The sequence below is a fragment of the Mytilus californianus genome, unplaced genomic scaffold, assembly GCF_021869535.1.
Source record: "Mytilus californianus isolate M0D057914Y unplaced genomic scaffold, xbMytCali1.0.p SCAF_15, whole genome shotgun sequence".
NCBI lineage: Eukaryota > Metazoa > Mollusca > Bivalvia > Mytilida > Mytilidae > Mytilus > Mytilus californianus.
The window spans coordinates 22,894,088-22,914,541 of record NW_026262637.1 but is presented as its reverse complement, the minus strand read 5'-3'; the positions used below and the strand labels follow the sequence as shown (position 1 = coordinate 22,914,541).

Below are 20,454 nucleotides of genomic sequence, written 5' to 3'. Positions count from 1 at the left end.
CTCTCTTTCTATTATACTGTTCACGATAATAGGCACAATTGAGAGAAAAAAAAACGGTAAAAATTCGTCATTTAAGGTCATAACTCCTATGTTGACAGTTTTGACATAAACAGACAGTGGATAGATCTCATTGTACTGAACATTTCTGCTGTCATATTTTCTCTTTCTGTTTTCAAAATGATACACAACTTGCATTTTACCCACTATGTTCTATTTTGTTATCCATGATGGTCATATTAGATTAAACTATATACCTTAATTAATGATTATTGTGGCCAAGTTTGGTTCAAGCACTTTCAGAAGAGATGATTTTTGTAACAGACGACAAAATGCCAAGTGACGAGAAAAGCTCACTTGACACTTCAGTTGAAGAGAGATAAAAAGACAAAAACCATTACACAGAAAAACAAAGATTGAACAACACAGATATTAAAATATATATCTTTTTTGTCCTTAAATTTGATTTATAAGCGACACACACTGCCGATGTTTAGGTGTAAGTGACGTTACTACAGAGAACACAGATCTGGCTTTATCTGTTGTATTCTTTATTGCAAGTTGAATGAAATAGGTACTATGAACATAGCCCCCAAACTATGAATAATTCAGTGAATGGATATTATATATAGATATATAAAAGGACACTATTAGTTCTTGTTCCTTCTTGTAATCTGACTATAATCAGCTAATTTTAATCAGATAATGGGACATTGGTACTAATATACAGCATACCAAATATAAAATTGACCTTCTTTATCAGTGAATCAGCCATTTGAACCACCTTAATGCAATGTTCTCTCAGTGGAGACTGATAACAAGGGTCATAGCATTAATATCTCATGCCATTCCCTCAGTTTTTATTGGTCAACTTGAATTGTCCCTTCTTAATTGATTTAGATATTGATATTCTTAATAGTTTTCTTAAAATTCCTGTCATTAAACTATGATAATAATAAAATAAGGTACAAAATATATATCACACCTAGCTTTCCATGGTAATATTATTTATATAGTAAAGAAGTTAAGGGATTGTCCTTCCAAATCTTTCTCTAACTTTTAATAGATTAATTAAGGTTAAACTATACTTTTACTGTTAAAAAATTGTGTTTTATAATTTTTTATGTATATATTAATTTTCTTATTCATATAATGATATAATAAAGGTTGGACATTTTATCTTGTAGAAATTTACTCTGGTGTTGAACTAGAAGGTGCCTTCCTGCACAGTTCATGATGTGGATATACAATATCTTCTCCAAAGAACAGTCAAAGTTAGAATGTAGAATAACTTATCTATCAGTAGTTTATGTATGGCTTTCTTTTACATATTTTTGATTGTATGCTCTCTTGAGTCCCTTTGGTATATTTGAGTTGTGTTATTTAACATATTTTTGATTGTATGCTCTCTTTAGTCCCTTTGGTATATTTGAGTTGTGTTATTTAACATATTTTTGATTGTATGCTCTCTTTAGTCCCTTTGGTATATTTGAGTTAAGTGTTATTTAACATATTTTTGATTGTATTCTCTCTTCAGTTCCTTTTGTTTATTTGAGTAAAGCGTTATTTAACATATGTTTTATTGTATGCTCTCTTCAGTCCCTTTGGTATATTTGAGTTAAGTGTTATTTAACATATTTTTGATTGTATGCTCTCTTCAGTCCCTTTGGTATATTTGAGTTGTGTTATTTAACATATTTTTGATTGTATGCTCTCTTTAGTCCCTTTGGTATATTTGAGTTAAGTGTTATTTAACATATTTTTGATTGCATGCTCTCTTTAGTTCCTTTGGTATATTTGAGTTAAGTGTTTTTTAACATATTTTTGATTGTATGCTCTCTTTAGTCCCTTTGGTATATTTGAGTTGTGTTATTTAACATATTTTTGATTGTATGCTCTCTTTAGTCCCTTTGGTATATTTGAGTTAAGTGTTATTTAACATATTTTTGATTGTATGCTCTCTTTAGTTCCTTTTGTATATTTGAGTAAAGTGTTATTTATTTAACATATTTTTGATTGTATGCTCTCTTCAGTTCCTTTTGTATATTTGAGTAAAGCGTTATTTAACATATGTTTTATTGTATGCTCTCTTCAGTTATTTTGGTATATTTGAGTAAAGTGTTATTTAACATATGTTTTATTGTATGCTCTCTTCAGTTCCTTTTGTATATTTGAGTAAAGTGTTATTTATCATATTTTTGATTGTATGCTCTCTTTAGTTCCTTTTGTATATTTGAGTAAAGTGTTATTTAACATATTTTTGATTGTATGCTCTCTTTAGTCCCTTTGGTATATTTGAGTAAAGTGTTATTAAAAATATTTTTATTGTATGCTCTCTTTAGTCCCTTTGGTATATTTGAGTAAAGTGTTATTTAACATATTTTTGATTGCCTGCTCTCTTCAGTCCTTTTGGTGTATACAACAGGTTTTTGATAATCTCAGTTTAAATATATTCATAAAGCATAGGGGCAAATCAAAGCTTTACATATTTTAAAGTCAACTTTCTATTGTTGAAGGTTGCAACTTTTTATTTGTGTGTCATTAGGATACTGTCTCTGACATATTTTATAAACTGGTATATCAAGATATTGACTATGTCAAAAGTTTAGTGAAACTAGGGAAATATGACTTCGATCTAGGTATCAGGAGATGAAGTGTTACAAATGCAAATTCAATGACATTCCAAAAATCAATTGCCTTCCATTGGTAGGCATTTATTTTAAATGGATCAGAAAACAGATGAAAATACACGCATCTGGAAAGCAACACTGATGCCTCATCTTCCATTACACTTGTAATATTGTATTATAAAACTGAGAATGAGGACACTGTGTATTATAAAACTGAAAATGAGGGCACTGATATGCAAAAAGAAAAAAATACTAGAGTTCTAATGAGGTATTTTATTAGAGCATACCATTAAACATGTAATATCATTGTTTCAAATATTTACAAAGTTTTATTCACAAAACTGTTGCTTAGCAACTAAACTGATTATGATTCAATTAAATTTTTGGCACTATATAAGAGAAACATTTGTCAGAGAACAACAATATCATCTAATAAATCAGTCTCAATTAACAATATTTACAAATAAAAATTCTATACAAATTATGAGTATTATATACAATTGGCAAATAAATTAATGTCTTAGAGACAGTATTATACAATTATTGCACTGTTTCTGTATAAAAGGAGTGTTTAAAACACATGTTCAGAATTACACTAGAGAATGTTAATGTTCACAACATGCCACTGAAGTGTTTGTTGTACAGGTCTGGATGGTGTTTCTGGAACTGTCGTAGATGCTGCTTCTTGTCTTTCAGATGAAGATTGGTGTCATCAAGGATGGTGTTCATCATTTGGACGAGAGCATTCTCTGTACAGACCTCAGACTGTTTCTGGTACTCGACAACAGTCACCTGGGTACAGTAGGTATTATCTGAAGAACAAAAGATAAACATTAAAAATCATGAAACTCATTTTTTTGTTGTTGATAAGTATAGATTGAAAATCATAGTATTTAAGTACAATAAATATCCCTTTAATCAAATTCCATTCTGATTATAATGTGGATACAAGCCTATTTTCGAATACAAAAAAATAAACAGTGAAGTTCTCTCAGTAAAAATTTTGCTTACACCCTTCAACTCAACTCAATTTTTACACCCATCAAATCAACTCAATCTAGATACTTTTTCTCATCATTCAAAAATAGTTTGATATTTTGTTGTGAATTGATTGAAAAGTTTTAAAATCTTTTCTTTTTACTGTGTTCTATTCATTCCTTTACACATTTTATTTGAATGTGTGTTTTTTGTTGTTGTTATATATTGTATTATGTAGTTACTTCTTAAAACGGCAAAAATCCTATCGTTATACAAACAAAAATCGTTATACAAAAAAAAAAACACATAATTACCTCTGACTGGTGAGATTTCCCCTGTCTTTAGGTCATCAATTCTAGAGTTGACACGATCACGGATCTCCTTGGGTACGGTGAAGATGGCCTTGACATTCTGTACCATAAAGAGGATGAGGATCCTGGCTAACTTGTTGGCAACAACCTTGTGTTTAAGGATGGCATCAGTGAAGGTCATCAACATAAGGGTCTCGTTGTTTTCCTGAAAATGATAAAAAAATATAAACATACAATTGATGAAGCATACACATTTTGCAACATAGTAATTATAGTATAAACATTATTTAGTTGATTTTAATCTCGGAGTAATTTTTTGTAATTCTTGGTTAGTTACCGGTAAAGGTCTAATAAACACAATTAATTTTGTCCATTAAAACATTACTTCTTTTTGTTACCTAGCATATAAACAATATTCAAATTCAACATATTGAGCTAAAGTAATTGACTCTTTTGATAAATTTGTCATAGGAGCTTTTATCATTTTATTACATTAATTTGCTCAGATGATCATGCTTGTTGATGAATCATAGTTCTTGACAAGAGGCCTAAATTCTTTTAGTTCATTCAATTTTCTTTTCTATTTATTTAAGAGAAAACTTATCTAATCTACATCAACAATGTTTATTTCTAAATACCTTAGCATCAATCTGAATGGACTCTTCAGAAGCGGCAGACATGAACTTGAGCAGACGATGAAGCTCCTCACGTGTGTGCCATGGTAACAGGATCATGTCGAGACGAAGGGCTTCGATAGCAATCTGTTCTTTCTGTTGTAGTACCAGGTTAAGAATGGCAAGGTGAAGATCAATGAAGCTCTCGGGTAGAAGTGGTTCGTCGACATTGGTGTAATGCTCGCTGAGAACGTAGCAGGACTGAATCTTGGAGCCTGGTGTTGCTTCACGTACAAAGTCTTTCTCTAACACAGAGATACCATTGGGTAGACACTCTATACAGTTGAGGGCGGTCTTCATGAATGGGTCCTTGACACCTGTGAGTGGGATGTTCCAGTGCTTGGAGACTACGTTGGAAATGATGAGGTTCTGGCGGACCTGTTTCTTGGTAGACTTTTCTTCGTTGAGGAGACCATCAAGGAATGGAAGATCTACAATGGTGAGCAACTGACAGAGAGCAACCTCCTTCCAAAGGTCTTCTAAAGCTGTAATATAAATAACTGTATTAAAACACTATACAGAGGGGGGTGTAAAAATACCAATTTGGAAAGTAAACAATTCTGCTGATAATAATCATAGTATTTACAAGAAGCTAAACCTAAACATAAGTTCATTTGAAAACTTTGAGAGTCATTACAAAGTTAATTTATTCCAGTAGAATAATATTATTCAAATTAGTTAAAACATTTATATGTTAATTTCATTTTCATCTACTTTTCAGTAAGTCTTAATTTATCACTAACTCAATCGATGGATATCTCTCTTAATCATAAATACAACCACTATCTATACTATTTCTAAGCTTAACATACATATATACTAATCAGTCATTTCTTTGTGGAAATAATAGTTAACTATAAATATAAACAATTGCAAACTTGTAAACCTTCAACCTGTTTATTTTACCAGTACTAAAGAGTCAGGTCTTCAATAGTTGTAATTTTATTATCTATTTTTAAGTATTTATTATTTGACAAGATTTTTGGAATCAGCTGTTAATCCTCAGCAATGAAGACATTGCAACAAGCATCATTTTTTTAATTTTACATATGGAGTATATTGGATATTGTCTCTTATACATCTACCCCATATTTTATTTATATATATGTGTGTTTTTTGTGCTTAGATTTTAACCAAAAAATATTTTACCATCAGGAGAGAAGTCTGTCTTTACTTTCAGCCTGCTTCGTTCTATGAGTGAGTTGTCTGCCTTGAGTGAGCTACGACTGCGAGACTTGAGAGACATCTGGAGGTTAACTATTTCTTGAAGAACCTGGCCCTGTTTGTTGACAGCAATGGGGTTACACAAGACATCAGCTATCAAGTCTGGTTCCATGTCTGGGTTGATTCTGAAAAGTAAATAAATATGTAATGAAAATGTACACATAATCTGACTTAAAATCTTCCTGTCAAGTTAAATAAAGTTTATCTGATTGTGAAAGCATCAATCATTATTAGTGTTGTATTTTTTCAATTTTTTGTTAACATGAAAATTTTACCATGCTCATGAAATATGTTGGATTTTATTGAATAATTAAAGTTGTGAATACTTGATTTCCAGCATTATTTAGGAAACTTCATACATACTCTAAAATACTTGAATAAAGAGCTTTATTTTGAAATTTAAAATTAAATTATTGTATGTCTCACAATGTGTATTTCATAGCTTTTTACCTTTTGTTATCGCTGTATATATCTTGATAACTTTTTATTATCAAATACAAGAAAACATTAGTTATTTGCAAATTAAAACTTTATCTTTCAATTTGAAGATATGTGAAGGTTGTAGGTCTGACAATTATTGTATAAGTCCACTGGTTCTAAATATGCCTAACCTCTCATTTTTCTGTATTAATGTTCATGCTGGTTTATATTTGCCTTGATCTCATCTTGAATACGTATTTGATATTGGTTGATTATGGTTCAGCAACCGTTACAATTTAATCAATTCTGCTTCAACTAAACAATAAAAATTTGGCTTACCTTAAACTCAAGTCTTTACGTCTTGCATCCTCCATGATGGAACACTCTTGGTCTTCATCTGAGGATTCAGCAATGGTAGAACTGGTCTCACTTTCTGTGTCGGAACCAACAAATCTGTATAACTTATGCTGACTGTCGTCGAATGACTTTTTCACCTCACTATTACGGGAACTGACTGGTGAAAACACCTGACGATCCATCAAAGACTGGCAAAGCTGCAAAATAAAAAAAAAATATATAATTTTAACTCTTAACTAGTTTTTTCAATAATTTTTATTGCATATTTCGTACATGTATTCATTTTCACATGTAATATGACTCTTATACTATAGGTATATATATTGAAAATTGTAAATTTCATTTTCATTTTTTCCACTCATTTTTTTTATTGAAGTATAAAACACTTATGCAAACTTGATCAACATTAAAATTTATTGAGGTAGTTAGTCTACAAAGGGAGATAACTCTAACTATATTTGTCTAAAAATTAAACCTATTTGGACATTAGGCTTCAGAATTATCTCATTGCTTAAGCCATACAATTAATAGCATTAAAACAGTGTATCATTTATGCTTTTATATAATCTTCTACATGTTTTTGCTAAATTTGACAAAAATAATCCTGCTTTTGTAACTATCCCATGTGTACAAATGGATTTATAACTGAAATTAAAAGTTTAACAGGCATTTCTTTGAATCATTCTAGCATACAGTAGATGAAACCTTTGAATACCTCATATTTATCTTTTATCTTTATCAACTGACACAAGAAAAAAAAAGTTTTGTGGTAAAGGGAGTGCATTTCATAGTGATCTCTAAATTTAGTATGATGTGTTTTTACCTTGCATCAAAATAACTACATATATATGTTGATAGTGTTTAATGTGAATTGTAAATAAATATTATGTACATCTAACCTATATCATTTAAAATATAGAATAAAGACATACCTTAATAGCTTTTTCTCTTGAGAGGTCAGAACTGAAGGTGTTCCTCTCACTAAGGAGGTAGGTGAGTACAACGTCAACAGCATCCTGGCCTGTGAAGCAGTTCTCGTAGGTCTTCATCTTCATACGACGACGTTTCAGCTCAACACGGGACTTGAGGTGATCGATGATCTCATTCCATATCTGTGTTGCCCTAAATGGACCTGGAAGATACATAATAAGATGGTTATTATATATAAAATATATAAATGTTTGCAACCTTGTAGACATATCATATTATGCATTTTTTTTTACTTTAATGACAGGTTTATAACATTGCGAATTGCCATAAAAAGATTTGACATGATGTTAATAATCTACTCTAATCATAAAAATCTCTTACTTTACAGATATAGTCACAAAAGACGATTTAATTGATGAGTAGTAAAAATAAGTTTTCTAATCAAGTAAAAAATATTATTATTATTATATTTTGATAAACATTATGGATTGTAGTTTTTTGTAGGATTTAACAAGAATTATCTCAATTTACAGTAAAATTAAATTAAACTGAAGTCCAGTCGTATTTCAAGAATTTGATGTGTAATGGTTAAATCAACTTTATTTAAGTATTTCGTTTACATAAAAAAAATTAAATATCTAAATTTTCAAATATTTAAGTTTACAACTTTGATCTAAGTAGTAAACATTGAATTTCTTAAGATCAAATTTAACCATTTGTTTACCTCTTCGTGAAGAATTGATGAGACCAGGAGCATTGAGAGAAACAGTACCAGTAGTTCTTGTCATGGTGAACAATATAATGATTTGAATTATCTATGTTAAATGTTAGAATGGTTTTTGAATGTCTAGACTATTGTAAAACACATATATATACTATTTGTTGAGTAAACTTATAGTCTTTCTCAGTTTTAATAGTTAAAACAACACATCTCTTTACTTCAAGCGTATTTTCTCCTTTTGAGGACTTAGTAATGTAAACATAGAAGTATAAGCTTGGGTCAACAGACTGTAGTTTTAAGATAATAGATTAATTACAAAAGTGTGCCCAGGTATTTTAGTTTCTAATTATTTCTTGATTGGCCTTTATTGTTTATTTAATAAAATCTTTACTCAATAAGAGTATTTACTATATGTGAATAAGTATTTAATTTAAAATCTCTTCTCAGAAAATGTGTTGTTTGTCTCAATTTTTGTTTAAAAAGTCATCCTATTTTATTTGGATATCCAGAAAGCACTATTTTTTCTAAATAACTGAAAATATGTCATTTAAGCATATTAATAGTTAAAATATTTAAACAATTTTTTTTTTATATTTCTATTGAATTATATTTAAAAAAATTTATGTTTTCACTTTACTTATATTAAAATTTAGCATTTAATCATTGAAATATATAAATCATATCAATAGAATTTTGTATTCATTTACCACGTTTCTTTAACATTTTTGAAAATAATAACATATTTTTTTGGAAATTAGTTGTTAACTTTGTAAAAAAATATTTAAATAAACAATTATAATACCTTGAAATATGGACTGCACCATACTGTAACTTTTGTTATATATATATATATTTTCAAGTGATTATCTTCTGGTCTCTCTTAACTTTTTTTACAAATGATATAAATCTTCAATTCCTTTATATATAAAGTTTGAAACAGGAAACATTTTGTCACCTGAGTATTCAGAGGGGTCTACTGGTGTTAAAATTGGTATTGTAAGGATAATTTTATCACCTCAAACAATGTTTGTATATTACAGCCAGGAGGTGCCACTGTTTGTTTGACAATAAACATTACCTGAATAATTACATGTATCCTGTGACAGATTAAAGACAATACCTGGTGTATTGAACAGGTGTGAAAACAGGAGTTGTAACAATGTAATTATCTTATCACTGCAATTTACATAAGTGTCATCAAAATATTGTACTTGTTAATACATGAATATGTGGTGTTTTAATTATTTCCTTTTAACCTCCTTGTTTTAACTATGTCAAATACACTTGAAATTCAAATTATACAAGTTTTTTTTTTTAAAATAAATACAATTAAAAACAATTTCCAAATCAATTCAGGTCAACTTTCTATTCTGTATTTAGCTTATTGTCATATTAGATAAAATAAAACCTAAATTTTGTATTTTATATTAAGCTTATTGTGATTTTAGATAACACAAAATGTATTTATATTCAGCTGATTGTGATATAAGATAAAAAAACCCATATATTTAATTTTTTGTATTCAGCTTTGTGATATTAGATAAAACACTTTGTACAACTAGTTACTATTTCAATTTATTTATTATCTTTTTGATAGTTAGTTCATAATTCGGAATTTGAGCTTCATTTGCCTTATTTTAAAGCTTTGCTGTGATTATTTTGTGTTTCTTTTTTTAATGGTATTGAACTACTGTTGTGTAAAACCACATGATCTAATGTTTAAGGTGACCTATGTATATATATATATAAAGATTTCATTAATTAAAAGTGAAGAAGGGTATAACAGTCCTTCAAACTACAAATATTATTGAAACTACCTGCTGCCATATATAATAAGAAGATGTGGTTGAGACAACTACTATCCAAATGACATGGATGCAAGCAACTATAGGTCAACGTATGGCCTTCAACAGCAATTTTATGTTAATGCATAGTGTGTTGTTTTTATGATAATTTATATTTTTATATTCAGGAAAATCTTGTGTAGAGCTTGTTTGTATGTTACAGTTCCATGACAAAGTAAAACTAGAGGTATTCCCAGCAAATCTCAGTAAAACTAGAGGTATTCCCAGCAAATCTCAGTAAAACTAGAGGTATTCCCAGCAAATCTCACAAAATCATACCACAGCCCCTTGCAAAATCCATAATTTGCTTTGGGTAACCCCTAAAATATTTTGGAATAAAAACATTTGAATTATATGGTTTCAAAAAAATTATAATACATTGTAACAGGTTTAGGATACAAAATGGGTATCCCTCAAACGAAGCAATAGCAAAGACCATGTTTTGGTAAGGGAAACTCTAAAAAGGATCTACCAAAAAAAATAAAATGTGGTGCACAATAGCATTATGAATATGTGGTGTTTTCTTTATTTCCCTTAAACTATAATGAAATCTTCAACATGGTTAAGCTGTGAAAAAGTTTCAATAAAGTGTAAAAAGGGGTTAAGGAGGTTTTGAGGATACAAAATGGGATCACTCAAAATAAAGCAATGGCCAAGTCAATGCTTTGGTATTAAGGGAAACCAGAAAATATTTCAGACCAAAATTCACAATAAGAGGTACACAATAACATTTTATGATAAAGATTCTGAGAAAGTTTCATTAAATTATGATTAGGGGTTTAGGAGAAGAAGCATATACAAATGAGTACTTTAGAGTGGAGATATAAGTACATGTCATCCCCCAAAAAAACTAAAATTAATAACTGAAATAGGAAGTGCAAAAGTACATCATGTGAGTAAGATTCTGTGAAAGTTTCAGAAAATTCTGTTCAGAGGTTTAGAAGAAGTTGAGGACATTAAATTGGGACAGAAGGACGAAAGGAAGGATGCACCAACTCCCACCTGTCATTGTATAACACTTGCTTAAGAGAGCAGGGGTGTAATAATGTTTTTTTTATGTCTATTATCAGTTTTTAAATCTGTAAAAAATCCTTTTGGTTAGGTTAATATGCCTGGTATTGTCAGTCATCTTCGAATTTAAATTTTTTTTACTTACAAATGAATACATTGTAACAGGAGATGTTGTGTTTAAGTTAATGAAGAGTATTGAGACAGCAACCCAACAACAAAAATTATCAAAAGACCAGCTGAGTTCAATCATTAAATTTGTATTAAAAGTAAATTTTTGACTTAGTATTAAGCTGCAATTTTAGAAGTTAAAATTTTTGACCCATCTTTTTGATTTGATGTGATAAGGACATTGTTTTTATTCCTGAATTTGCTGCTCATATAATCTTTTTTTTTTATCCTGGATACCATGCATCTATCTTTGAAGATCAGAACAAAACACAAACCCTCAGATAATTGCTGAACCATTACTAGGTATAAGAAAAAAAAGAAGAAAAAGACCCAATGGCTTTTTTTCACCCATCAGGGGATAGAAAAAACAAACTTTATATTTATTTCTCCCCTTCAACCAAACCAGATATAATGTTTTGAAACTTTGTTAAAAAACAAAAATGTAAACATGTAAATGGCATACATTAGTATAAAAGTCAAGAGTATAATGATAATGTTTAATCTGGGAATAGTATATTTTGTCCCAGATTTAATACAACTGCCAAAAAAAACACGATAAAATAATTAATATTAAACATTTTTATCAACAGGCTGATTTCAATAATGATCTGTTCTTTTGCATTTGAAAAATATTTCTAATAGATGTAGGGAAATTGTTCCTGTGGAATGGTCAAGAATACACTTTTAACATGTTCACAATTGGAATTTTAGTTGAGGATGTATGAGGGTTCTTTGAAAAGCATTTCTCGAGGGGTATGGATTTCTGTTTGAAACATTATGAAAACTGCTACTAAGATATAAAAGGGCATACTTTTTGATAGACTTGAACGTCATCACAAACTTGTGTCATTTTATTCTCTGTTCAACATTGTACGAGGCCATTACTTTTTTTAATCATAATTCTTTTGACACTGGTTTACAATATTTAATGTGAGGGTGTATTATCAATAAGACAGTGTGTTGCATAACATCATGACCTTAATCTATGACCTTACGTTAAAAATTAAATTTTATTTTTTACATTTTCATGTCCAGAACATATTTTTTTATCCTTTGACATATGCTTTTGATATCTGGATTCCAGATTCTGGAACATGGATGCAGTACCTCAAGACAACACATTCCATGGAAGACCTTTAAGATAAAATAATTGAATTTTAAAAGGTGTCCACCCCAAAACCATATATATGAAAACTTATATTCTTGCTTGTGGCAATGCCATGGCAAAGCCTTTTCAATGCAACAAAGGGTTTCCCCTGGGAGGTCATGCCTATCCCTTATATAATATATCCTTAAATATCTCAAAAATTATTCAGATCCCACCAATAAACCATATATAGTCTTAATTCCCTTGTCTAAACACTGCTCAGGACATCCTATGGGCACTCAGGACATGTAATAGATGTTTTAGTGAGTGTTTTTTTTAGATGTACCGTTGTAATTCACCCCTGCATATATAGCCGTTTAAGTGCACTTAATATATTGTCTTTTATGATGATAGAGAGGGGGTGAGGGGGGGTGGGTGGGGGGGGGGGGGTGGTGGTTCTGTTTCATAAATTGAAAACGGGGGGGGGGGGGGGGGGGGGGGGGGGGTGGGGGGTGGTGGTTCTGTTTCATAAATTGAAAACGTTAAAATTCCAACCATAAACCATGGTTTGTTGTTTCTGTATACCATTCCTTTTATTTAGTTTGTTGTTTTGTACATAAATCAGGCCATTGGTTTTCTCATTCAAATTGTTTGACATTTTGCTACCTCGAGGCCTTTTATAACTTGCTGTGTGTTATTAGTTTTTCTCAATGATGAATGATGTACCTATATAGTTGCTAAAATCTACATCTTAGTGTCTCTGTTCAATCATGCTGGTTGATAGTTGTCTCTTTGGCAATCATAAAATTGAGAATGGAAATGGGGAATGTGTCAAAGAGACAACAACCCGACCACAGAACAGACAACAGCAGAAGGCCACCAACAGGTCTTCAATGCAGCGAGAAATTCCCGCACCCGGAGGCGTCCTTCAGCTGGTACCATATCTCCTTATTTTATTATAACTTCCATAAGGAGTCAGTTTTGTAGAACTTGTATGGCTGATCATTTTCTTTTTTTCTATTTATTGATGTTTTCAATGTAAACAGTGAACACAACAATTTGTTATAAAGCATCATTAATGGACAATTACTTGTATAAGGAGTCAATTAATTAATGGTTTCTGTCAAAGTAGCATTTTTGTAAATCTTGTATTGCTGATAGTGTTTGTTGTATACAGCTTCTGTCTAATAATAATCCCTCTCAAGATAATAGGCAAAAACAATTTTGAGAACAATTGTCATTTAAGGACAATAACTCCTATTATGAGTCAGTTGATGATTTCAACTTATTAAGGTGTAATACCACCAAATCATAGTACGTCACATCCGGTTGCATACGAAAATAGGTCGGAAAAAAATATTCCCTTGCATTTGACAGTTGTAGGTAATTGATCCTACATTTCATTGCAGTAAAACATTTCTGGGTCATAAACATATATCTTGGGTATTTCAAAGCACCATTATTTTTTTACTGGGGGTTTCTATAGAATATTTTGGAAACTTGAGGTTACATGGTTACTAAAGCTTGTACACAGGTTAATAAAGGGGGAAAATTTGATTGGTTAACTTCCAGTGATGGTTATTTTCTTATATGCAATGAAATGTTATGTGAAATTTTTTCTATAGTACTGGACAGGATAAAACTTTATGCCAAGTATTTCTTTATTTAAAACAAAGATAAATTCTGCACAATTTTTTGAAAAGTGCAAATTTAACAAAGACTAATAGGGGAAAATCAATGGTGGTATTACACCTAATATGGGAAGCTGTACATGCACCTTTGACCTTGTGAGTACTCTCATGTGTTAAAATTTCTTGCTATTTAAGTGAAATATTACAGATAATGAAATATTCTGAGTGGATTGAGTCTCCAAAACACATTTTATGAGAAAATTTCCTTGAAATAGGACTTTACCATGAATATTAGTTGACAGAACAAGCCATACTTAGAGTTTTGGGGAGCCTTTTCTCCTTATTTCTTATATTCTGCTATACTAGAAAATTTTTCCTAAGAAATACTTTAATAAATATATAGTTTTAAGTAAATGAAATTATTTTTAAAGCAGTAACAACAAATTATTCACCAAAAGAGAAGCTTTTTATGTCCCACTCTGGAACGCGTCGTACATTTAAGTTTTACGTAAGGACTTATTGAAACCTTCTTGGAGACAGTAAACTTTTATACGGATAGTTCATTCAGCTTGAATACTTCAATTAATCATTTATTACAACATTTCTATCATAAATGATTGAAAGTTACCCCAAAATTTTTATTTATTGGCCTAAAAAGTAGAAATTTTGAGGAAATGAGAGGTATAAATGGACCAAAAGAGACCTTATAAGGCAGACAAAGAGGTCCATTAGTAGTATTTATCACCCTAAAGTCTTCTTTTGTATCATATTCAACTGTTTGTAGGCAGATGAGATAAATATTTGATCATTTATTGGTCCACACTAAATTCTATCATGATGCGGCTTGGTTTGGATTTTTCGAAGAAATTTTGCTGGTATCGCTGTAGATGTCGTCTTACATTATACTAAATTTTTCTCAAACTATTGAACTGATTATGACAAAACTTGACAGGAATGCTTGAAATAACCAGTATTACAAAGGAAAAAAGTCACATTGAGTTTATTTAACAAAAAAGTCTTCTTTAGGTGTAATACCACCAAATCATAGTACGTCACATCCGGTTGCATACGAAAATAGGTCGGAAAAAAATATTCCCTTGCATTTGACAGTTGTAGGTAATTGATCCTACATTTCATTGCAGTAAAACATTTCTGGGTCATAAACATATATCTTGGGTATTTCAAAGCACCATTATTTTTTTACTGGGGGTTTCTATAGAATATTTTGGAAACTTGAGGTTACATGGTTACTAAAGCTTGTACACAGGTTAATAAGGGGGAAAATTTGATTGGTTAACTTCCAGTGATGGTTATTTTCTTATATGCAATGAAATGTTATGTGAAATTTTTTCTATAGTACTGGACAGGATAAAACTTTACTCATGCCAAGTATTTCTTTATTTGAAACAAAGATAAATTCTGCACAATTTTTTGAAAAGTGCAAATTTAACAAAGACTAATAGGGGAAAATCAATGGTGGTATTACACCTTAATAGCATTTTTGTAGATCTATACACCAACTAAAGATGTCATTTGATCTATTTATTGGTTATAGTATCTAAGAAACAGACCAAACCACAAAAACTTAAGATCACCCAATAAACCACGAAAATAAGGCAAGGTCAGATGAAACGAATGTAGGACAGAAAGTCACAGACAAAAAGTCAAGGACAAAAAGTCACAGGACAAAAAGTCACAATTCACTTTTGATATTATTTTTCTTTAAACATGTTAAATAAGAAAACATTTATCTTTTAAAAATATTTTTGTATTTTTCTTGAACTATTACATATACAGCAATTTTGTAAACAAAATGTATTTAAAAAAATCCATTATAATCAAATAATTGTTAAAAAAAACAATGTGTCAAAGTGGCTATGTACTTAAATGGCCTCATGGTACCAAGAAATATATCCTTTGCATGAGTAAAATTTGATAAATCTTCATTTATCAAGTTTTATAAACAATTTTCTTAACTGTAAAATAAATATATGTGATAAAAAGAAATTATTTCAAAAACTTCTCTTATATATCTAAACAATTATAAACAAAGTATTTGTGACTTTTTGTCCTATCAAATTTGTGACTTCTCTTATATATCTAAACAATTATAAACAAAGTATTTGTGACTTTTTGTCCTATCAAATTTGTGACTTTTTGTCCGGTGACTTTCTGTCCGTTTACCAGATGAAACATGCCAGGTGGACATATACACCTTACAATCATTCTATACATCAAATACACTTGACCTATTGCTTATAGTATCGAGATAAGAACTTAATCGTGATCACTGATACATGAAATGAGGTTGAGGAAGGTGAACCCTGTCTGACAGACACGTAGCTATTAACCTGGCATAAACCCATGTAGTTGAGTATTTCACATAACAAAAAAACTACACAGTTTTTTCAAGCAGTTGCTGAACCACGAAAATGACATATATGACAGACAAAAGTTTTGTAACATAAGGCATCTGCATACAAGGTATGAAGCATCCAGGTCTTCTAGCTTCTGATATATAAATACAAATATAGTTTATGAATATATCCTAAAGATAGTTCAACGTCTAGTCAATTCCTAACACCCTCATTTGTATATCTTATACTGTGGATTCTTTATTGTTCTTTGGATACCAATTTTTTGAGGATTTCATGTGTAAGTCCAAATAAAAATATGTGTGGTTCCAGTTACGTCCCAGAAAAAATAGGGTCAGTAGGTCAGCATTTGTTTTTTTGTCAAAATCTGGAAAACAGTTTGTGTTTTCACAGAGCCCAGTATCAATATTTTACACCCACACACCGATAGTTTGCCATTTTCTATATGTTTGGTTGTAAAATAAACAGACATGTAATGTTTTTAGGTAATTTTGTTGCATTCTGTTAAAAATTGGTTGCATTTTTAGCGGTAGTGGATACTTCTGTTGGAAGTTTATGCTTAAGAAGTCTGTGAATTTGATTTTTGAAGTTCACATTCAACAAAATAGAATCATTCAAATTTATTTTTCAGAAATACCAAAAAAAGTTCAAGGGTCAGGGGTTTAAGATAGGATCGGTTGGGAAACTGGAACCATACGTATATTTTTATTTGGCCTAAAGGTAAACCACAAATTATAATTTCTAAACGCTTTTATACAGACTTGGGCAAATCCATGAAATCAAATAATCAAGAAAAGAAAATATCAGTTGTTCTGATTCCTGAATCCACGGAATAAATGAATCCACAGTACATAAAAACCTACTACTACTCCTACTTTACAGTGACCACCTTCAACACACCATGCACATTGAAGTTGACGTCACCTAAATCTGGTAATATACAATGTATATGTCTACTATATATTAATCTAAAAATACTATAGTGAACTTCAATTTTTGTTTCAAACATTTATAAAAGTGGAATTGTGTATTAATATTTTGCTATTAGCAGTCTGTTTGATTCAATTTCATCAAAATAAGCTCAAACACATCAGGAATGTTTTATTGGACTTCAAGTCAATTATTCAACTCATTTGAGTACATATTCATCAGACCTTCAATTTAACCCTTAGCAGGAGATGGGTTATGCATGTGTAAATCATATTCAGTTATTAAAAAGAAAAGAATGTCAACATTGGAAAGTGAAACTAGGGAGCCACAGGGAAGATCTATTTATTATCTTATTGAAATCAATGACAAGAAATAAAACAGACCTAGAAAAATGAGTGTTGTTTTACCATTACACATGCCTGTTTTGGTATTTATATTTATATCAAGTTGTATGACAATCGTCATTTACGGAGGTCATGCATCTACAATACACACAAATAGCAGCTCCATAATAGCGAGTCCATGCATTGTTTTGGAGTTTTAGTAATTTAGATATATGATTCAGTGGGTTAATCAAATATAAGAATTTGAGTCAAATCGGTGAACATGAATTTTACAGTGAATGCTCCGACCAACAAACCCGGCCTGGATTGCTATTGGGGCAAACAGACAAGATGCCATTCTCCACCTGTTAAGGATTTATTTTATCTGAAGAGTTTTGAAGCTACAGAAAAAAGTGTTTACTCATGTTCTGCACTACAGAATCTTGGCTCATAGTTAAAAAAGGGGGGCTGCTCTCTACATTTCAAGATTTTCTTTTTCTTTTTTGGTATTCTCATACAAATATGCCACAAAAAATATAACGTTTTTGAAATGCTATATGAACAATTAAAGTAACTACATAGGGAGGATATCAGGTGACCGTCGAGGACAAAATAAACACATAAATTATCACCGAAACTGCGAAAGATGCGTCACCTTGCCGTGGACCATAGAAAGTTATCGGGAGGGCTATAAATTCCTGACGTTTTTAAACATTGTGTTCACAATTTTACCAATATGTGCTTTTGACGCTCTCCATGGAATTGATCTTTGAAAACCAGAAAATCTAGGACTATCCAGCAGGCTGTCATCATTTGTAGCCATGCTATTTGAATTTCGTGCCTAAAAATTTCCCATAATACAGGTGAAATTCACTTCCGCCATCAACATTGGCACAGTATACAATTCGTCAATCGAAAAATATTAATAATAAACTACGATTATCCTGCATAAATCATTTTTACGATAAATTCAATTTTTAATTTTCATAAATTTTACATTAAGATTAACATATCGCAATTTTTTTTATCATACACTCTGCTGATGATGTTAACTTTTGTCCCTGAATGCACTATACAAATCCTTGCTGAATGGGTGCTTTCAGCGACGTTCGCATTGGGGCTGCTTTTGTACTCGAATTTCCATAATCAAAATAACTCAGGCTGTGTAGATGATACAAATTCAAAATAATCATTAACTGTTTGTTTTTCTTTATCAATATCGAAAAGTACTGAAAATACAATTTCTTTGGATCAAACAAATCATTTGATTAACCGACACTACACATTTGAAAAAGTTAACAAACTAATTATTTATTTACACAAATCCCTTAATCAGTTTTTCTGTTAATCAATTTGTCGACAAATAATAATAAACCAATAAAAAAAATCAATCAATCAATCAATCAATTAATCTATTAATAAAGCTATCAATCAAAGACTGAGTTTGAATTTGGGCAGTGAGTCGCAGATCCATATAGAGTTATGCCCCTTTATAACTTGGAAAATTGCATTTTTTCCGCACTCTAACTTAAGTTTTCCTCATGCAAATTTAAAAAAACTCATACACAATGCTAAAAACCAACCAAAACTTGCAGAAAGAGTGTAAAATTGGGCAGTGAATCACTAACCGTTCTAGAGTTATATATAGTAAGTAAGTAAGTAAGTAAGTAAGTAAGTAAGTAAGTAAGTAAGTGAGTAAGTGAGTAAGTAAGTAAGTAAGTAAGTAAATAAATTTTATTTAGAGTCGGCATATATATACATAATAACAGACAAAACATTAGCTCTGGTGAGCTCTTTAATTGTATATAGATTTTAATCACAAATTCACAATTTTCATCCAATTCTATGATTTTGTTTTGTTTAATTTGCATGGGGTACAATTTGATAAATATACGTATGCAACAGTATGTTATCATTGGATTTCGATTGTATATTATATAAGAAGAGATTTGATTGTTCAAGATTGAATAGATGAACTCTTAATTGATTAGAACAGAGACATATAATACATGTATTATATGTCTCTGATTAGAACAATTGAATTCAACGACTTTTATTATATAAAATCAATTGAGTAGATGACTGAGTGAATTGAGAACATATGATAATATAAACCCTACAACAGTTGGATTGATCCAACAACCGTGTAGTATACCTTTTATAATACGACGTTATGAATATCTAATTAAGGAATGACTGTAATATTTTTTCTGTCTATGAAGAAATAACATAAAAAATGTGGTGCACACTGAATAACCCGCGTAGCGGATTATTTAAAGTGTGCACCACATTTTTTATGTTATTTGGAATAGACAGACAAAATATTAAAGTTATTTCATATAATTTAATTCTAAATTCTATTTTAAACCGGAGTAAACCATGAAAAAACGTTGATAACGTCACGGTCACATGACTAAATTATGTCTATGGGCTGATAAACAAAACAACGTCAGCCAATCAGAAGACACGTTACATTCAAAATTAAATTATTCACCAATAGAATCATAAAATTCCTTCACCAGCAGGGGCGGATCCAGGATTTTAGGTTAGGGAAAGGGGGGGGGGGGGGGGGGCGCAAACTTATTTTTTTTTAGGTAAAATTATCGAAATATTCTTTATTAACCTGAGGACAACCCATGCTTTGCAAATTTTAGGGGGGGGGGCGCACGCACGCCACGCCCCCTCTTGAATCCGCCCCTGCTGGACCAGTATCACACATATAAAGTCTTACTTATTTTACTTATTACTGACTTTATTTGATATGTTATAAAATTGAGAATGGAAATGGGGAATATGTCAAAGAGACAACAATCCGACCAAAGAGCAGAAAACAGCCCAAGGCA

General features: G+C 30.7%; 1 protein-coding gene across 1 annotated transcript; it reads right to left on the bottom strand.

Annotated features, from left to right (window-relative positions):
• Window positions 1-2,911: 2,911 nt before the first annotated feature.
• LOC127725691 (DEP domain-containing protein 7-like) lies at window positions 2,912-18,452 on the bottom strand. Its single transcript, XM_052232856.1, has 7 exons — window positions 18,344-18,452; window positions 7,524-7,723; window positions 6,574-6,788; window positions 5,740-5,939; window positions 4,555-5,075; window positions 3,920-4,121; window positions 2,912-3,439 (listed from the first exon to the last, which is right to left on the bottom strand). The coding sequence occupies exons 1-7, from the start codon at window positions 18,432-18,434 to the stop codon at window positions 3,240-3,242; spliced, it is 1,629 nt and encodes a 542-aa protein (XP_052088816.1). The 5' UTR covers window positions 18,435-18,452; the 3' UTR covers window positions 2,912-3,239.
• Between the last annotated feature and the right edge of the window lie 2,002 nt (window positions 18,453-20,454).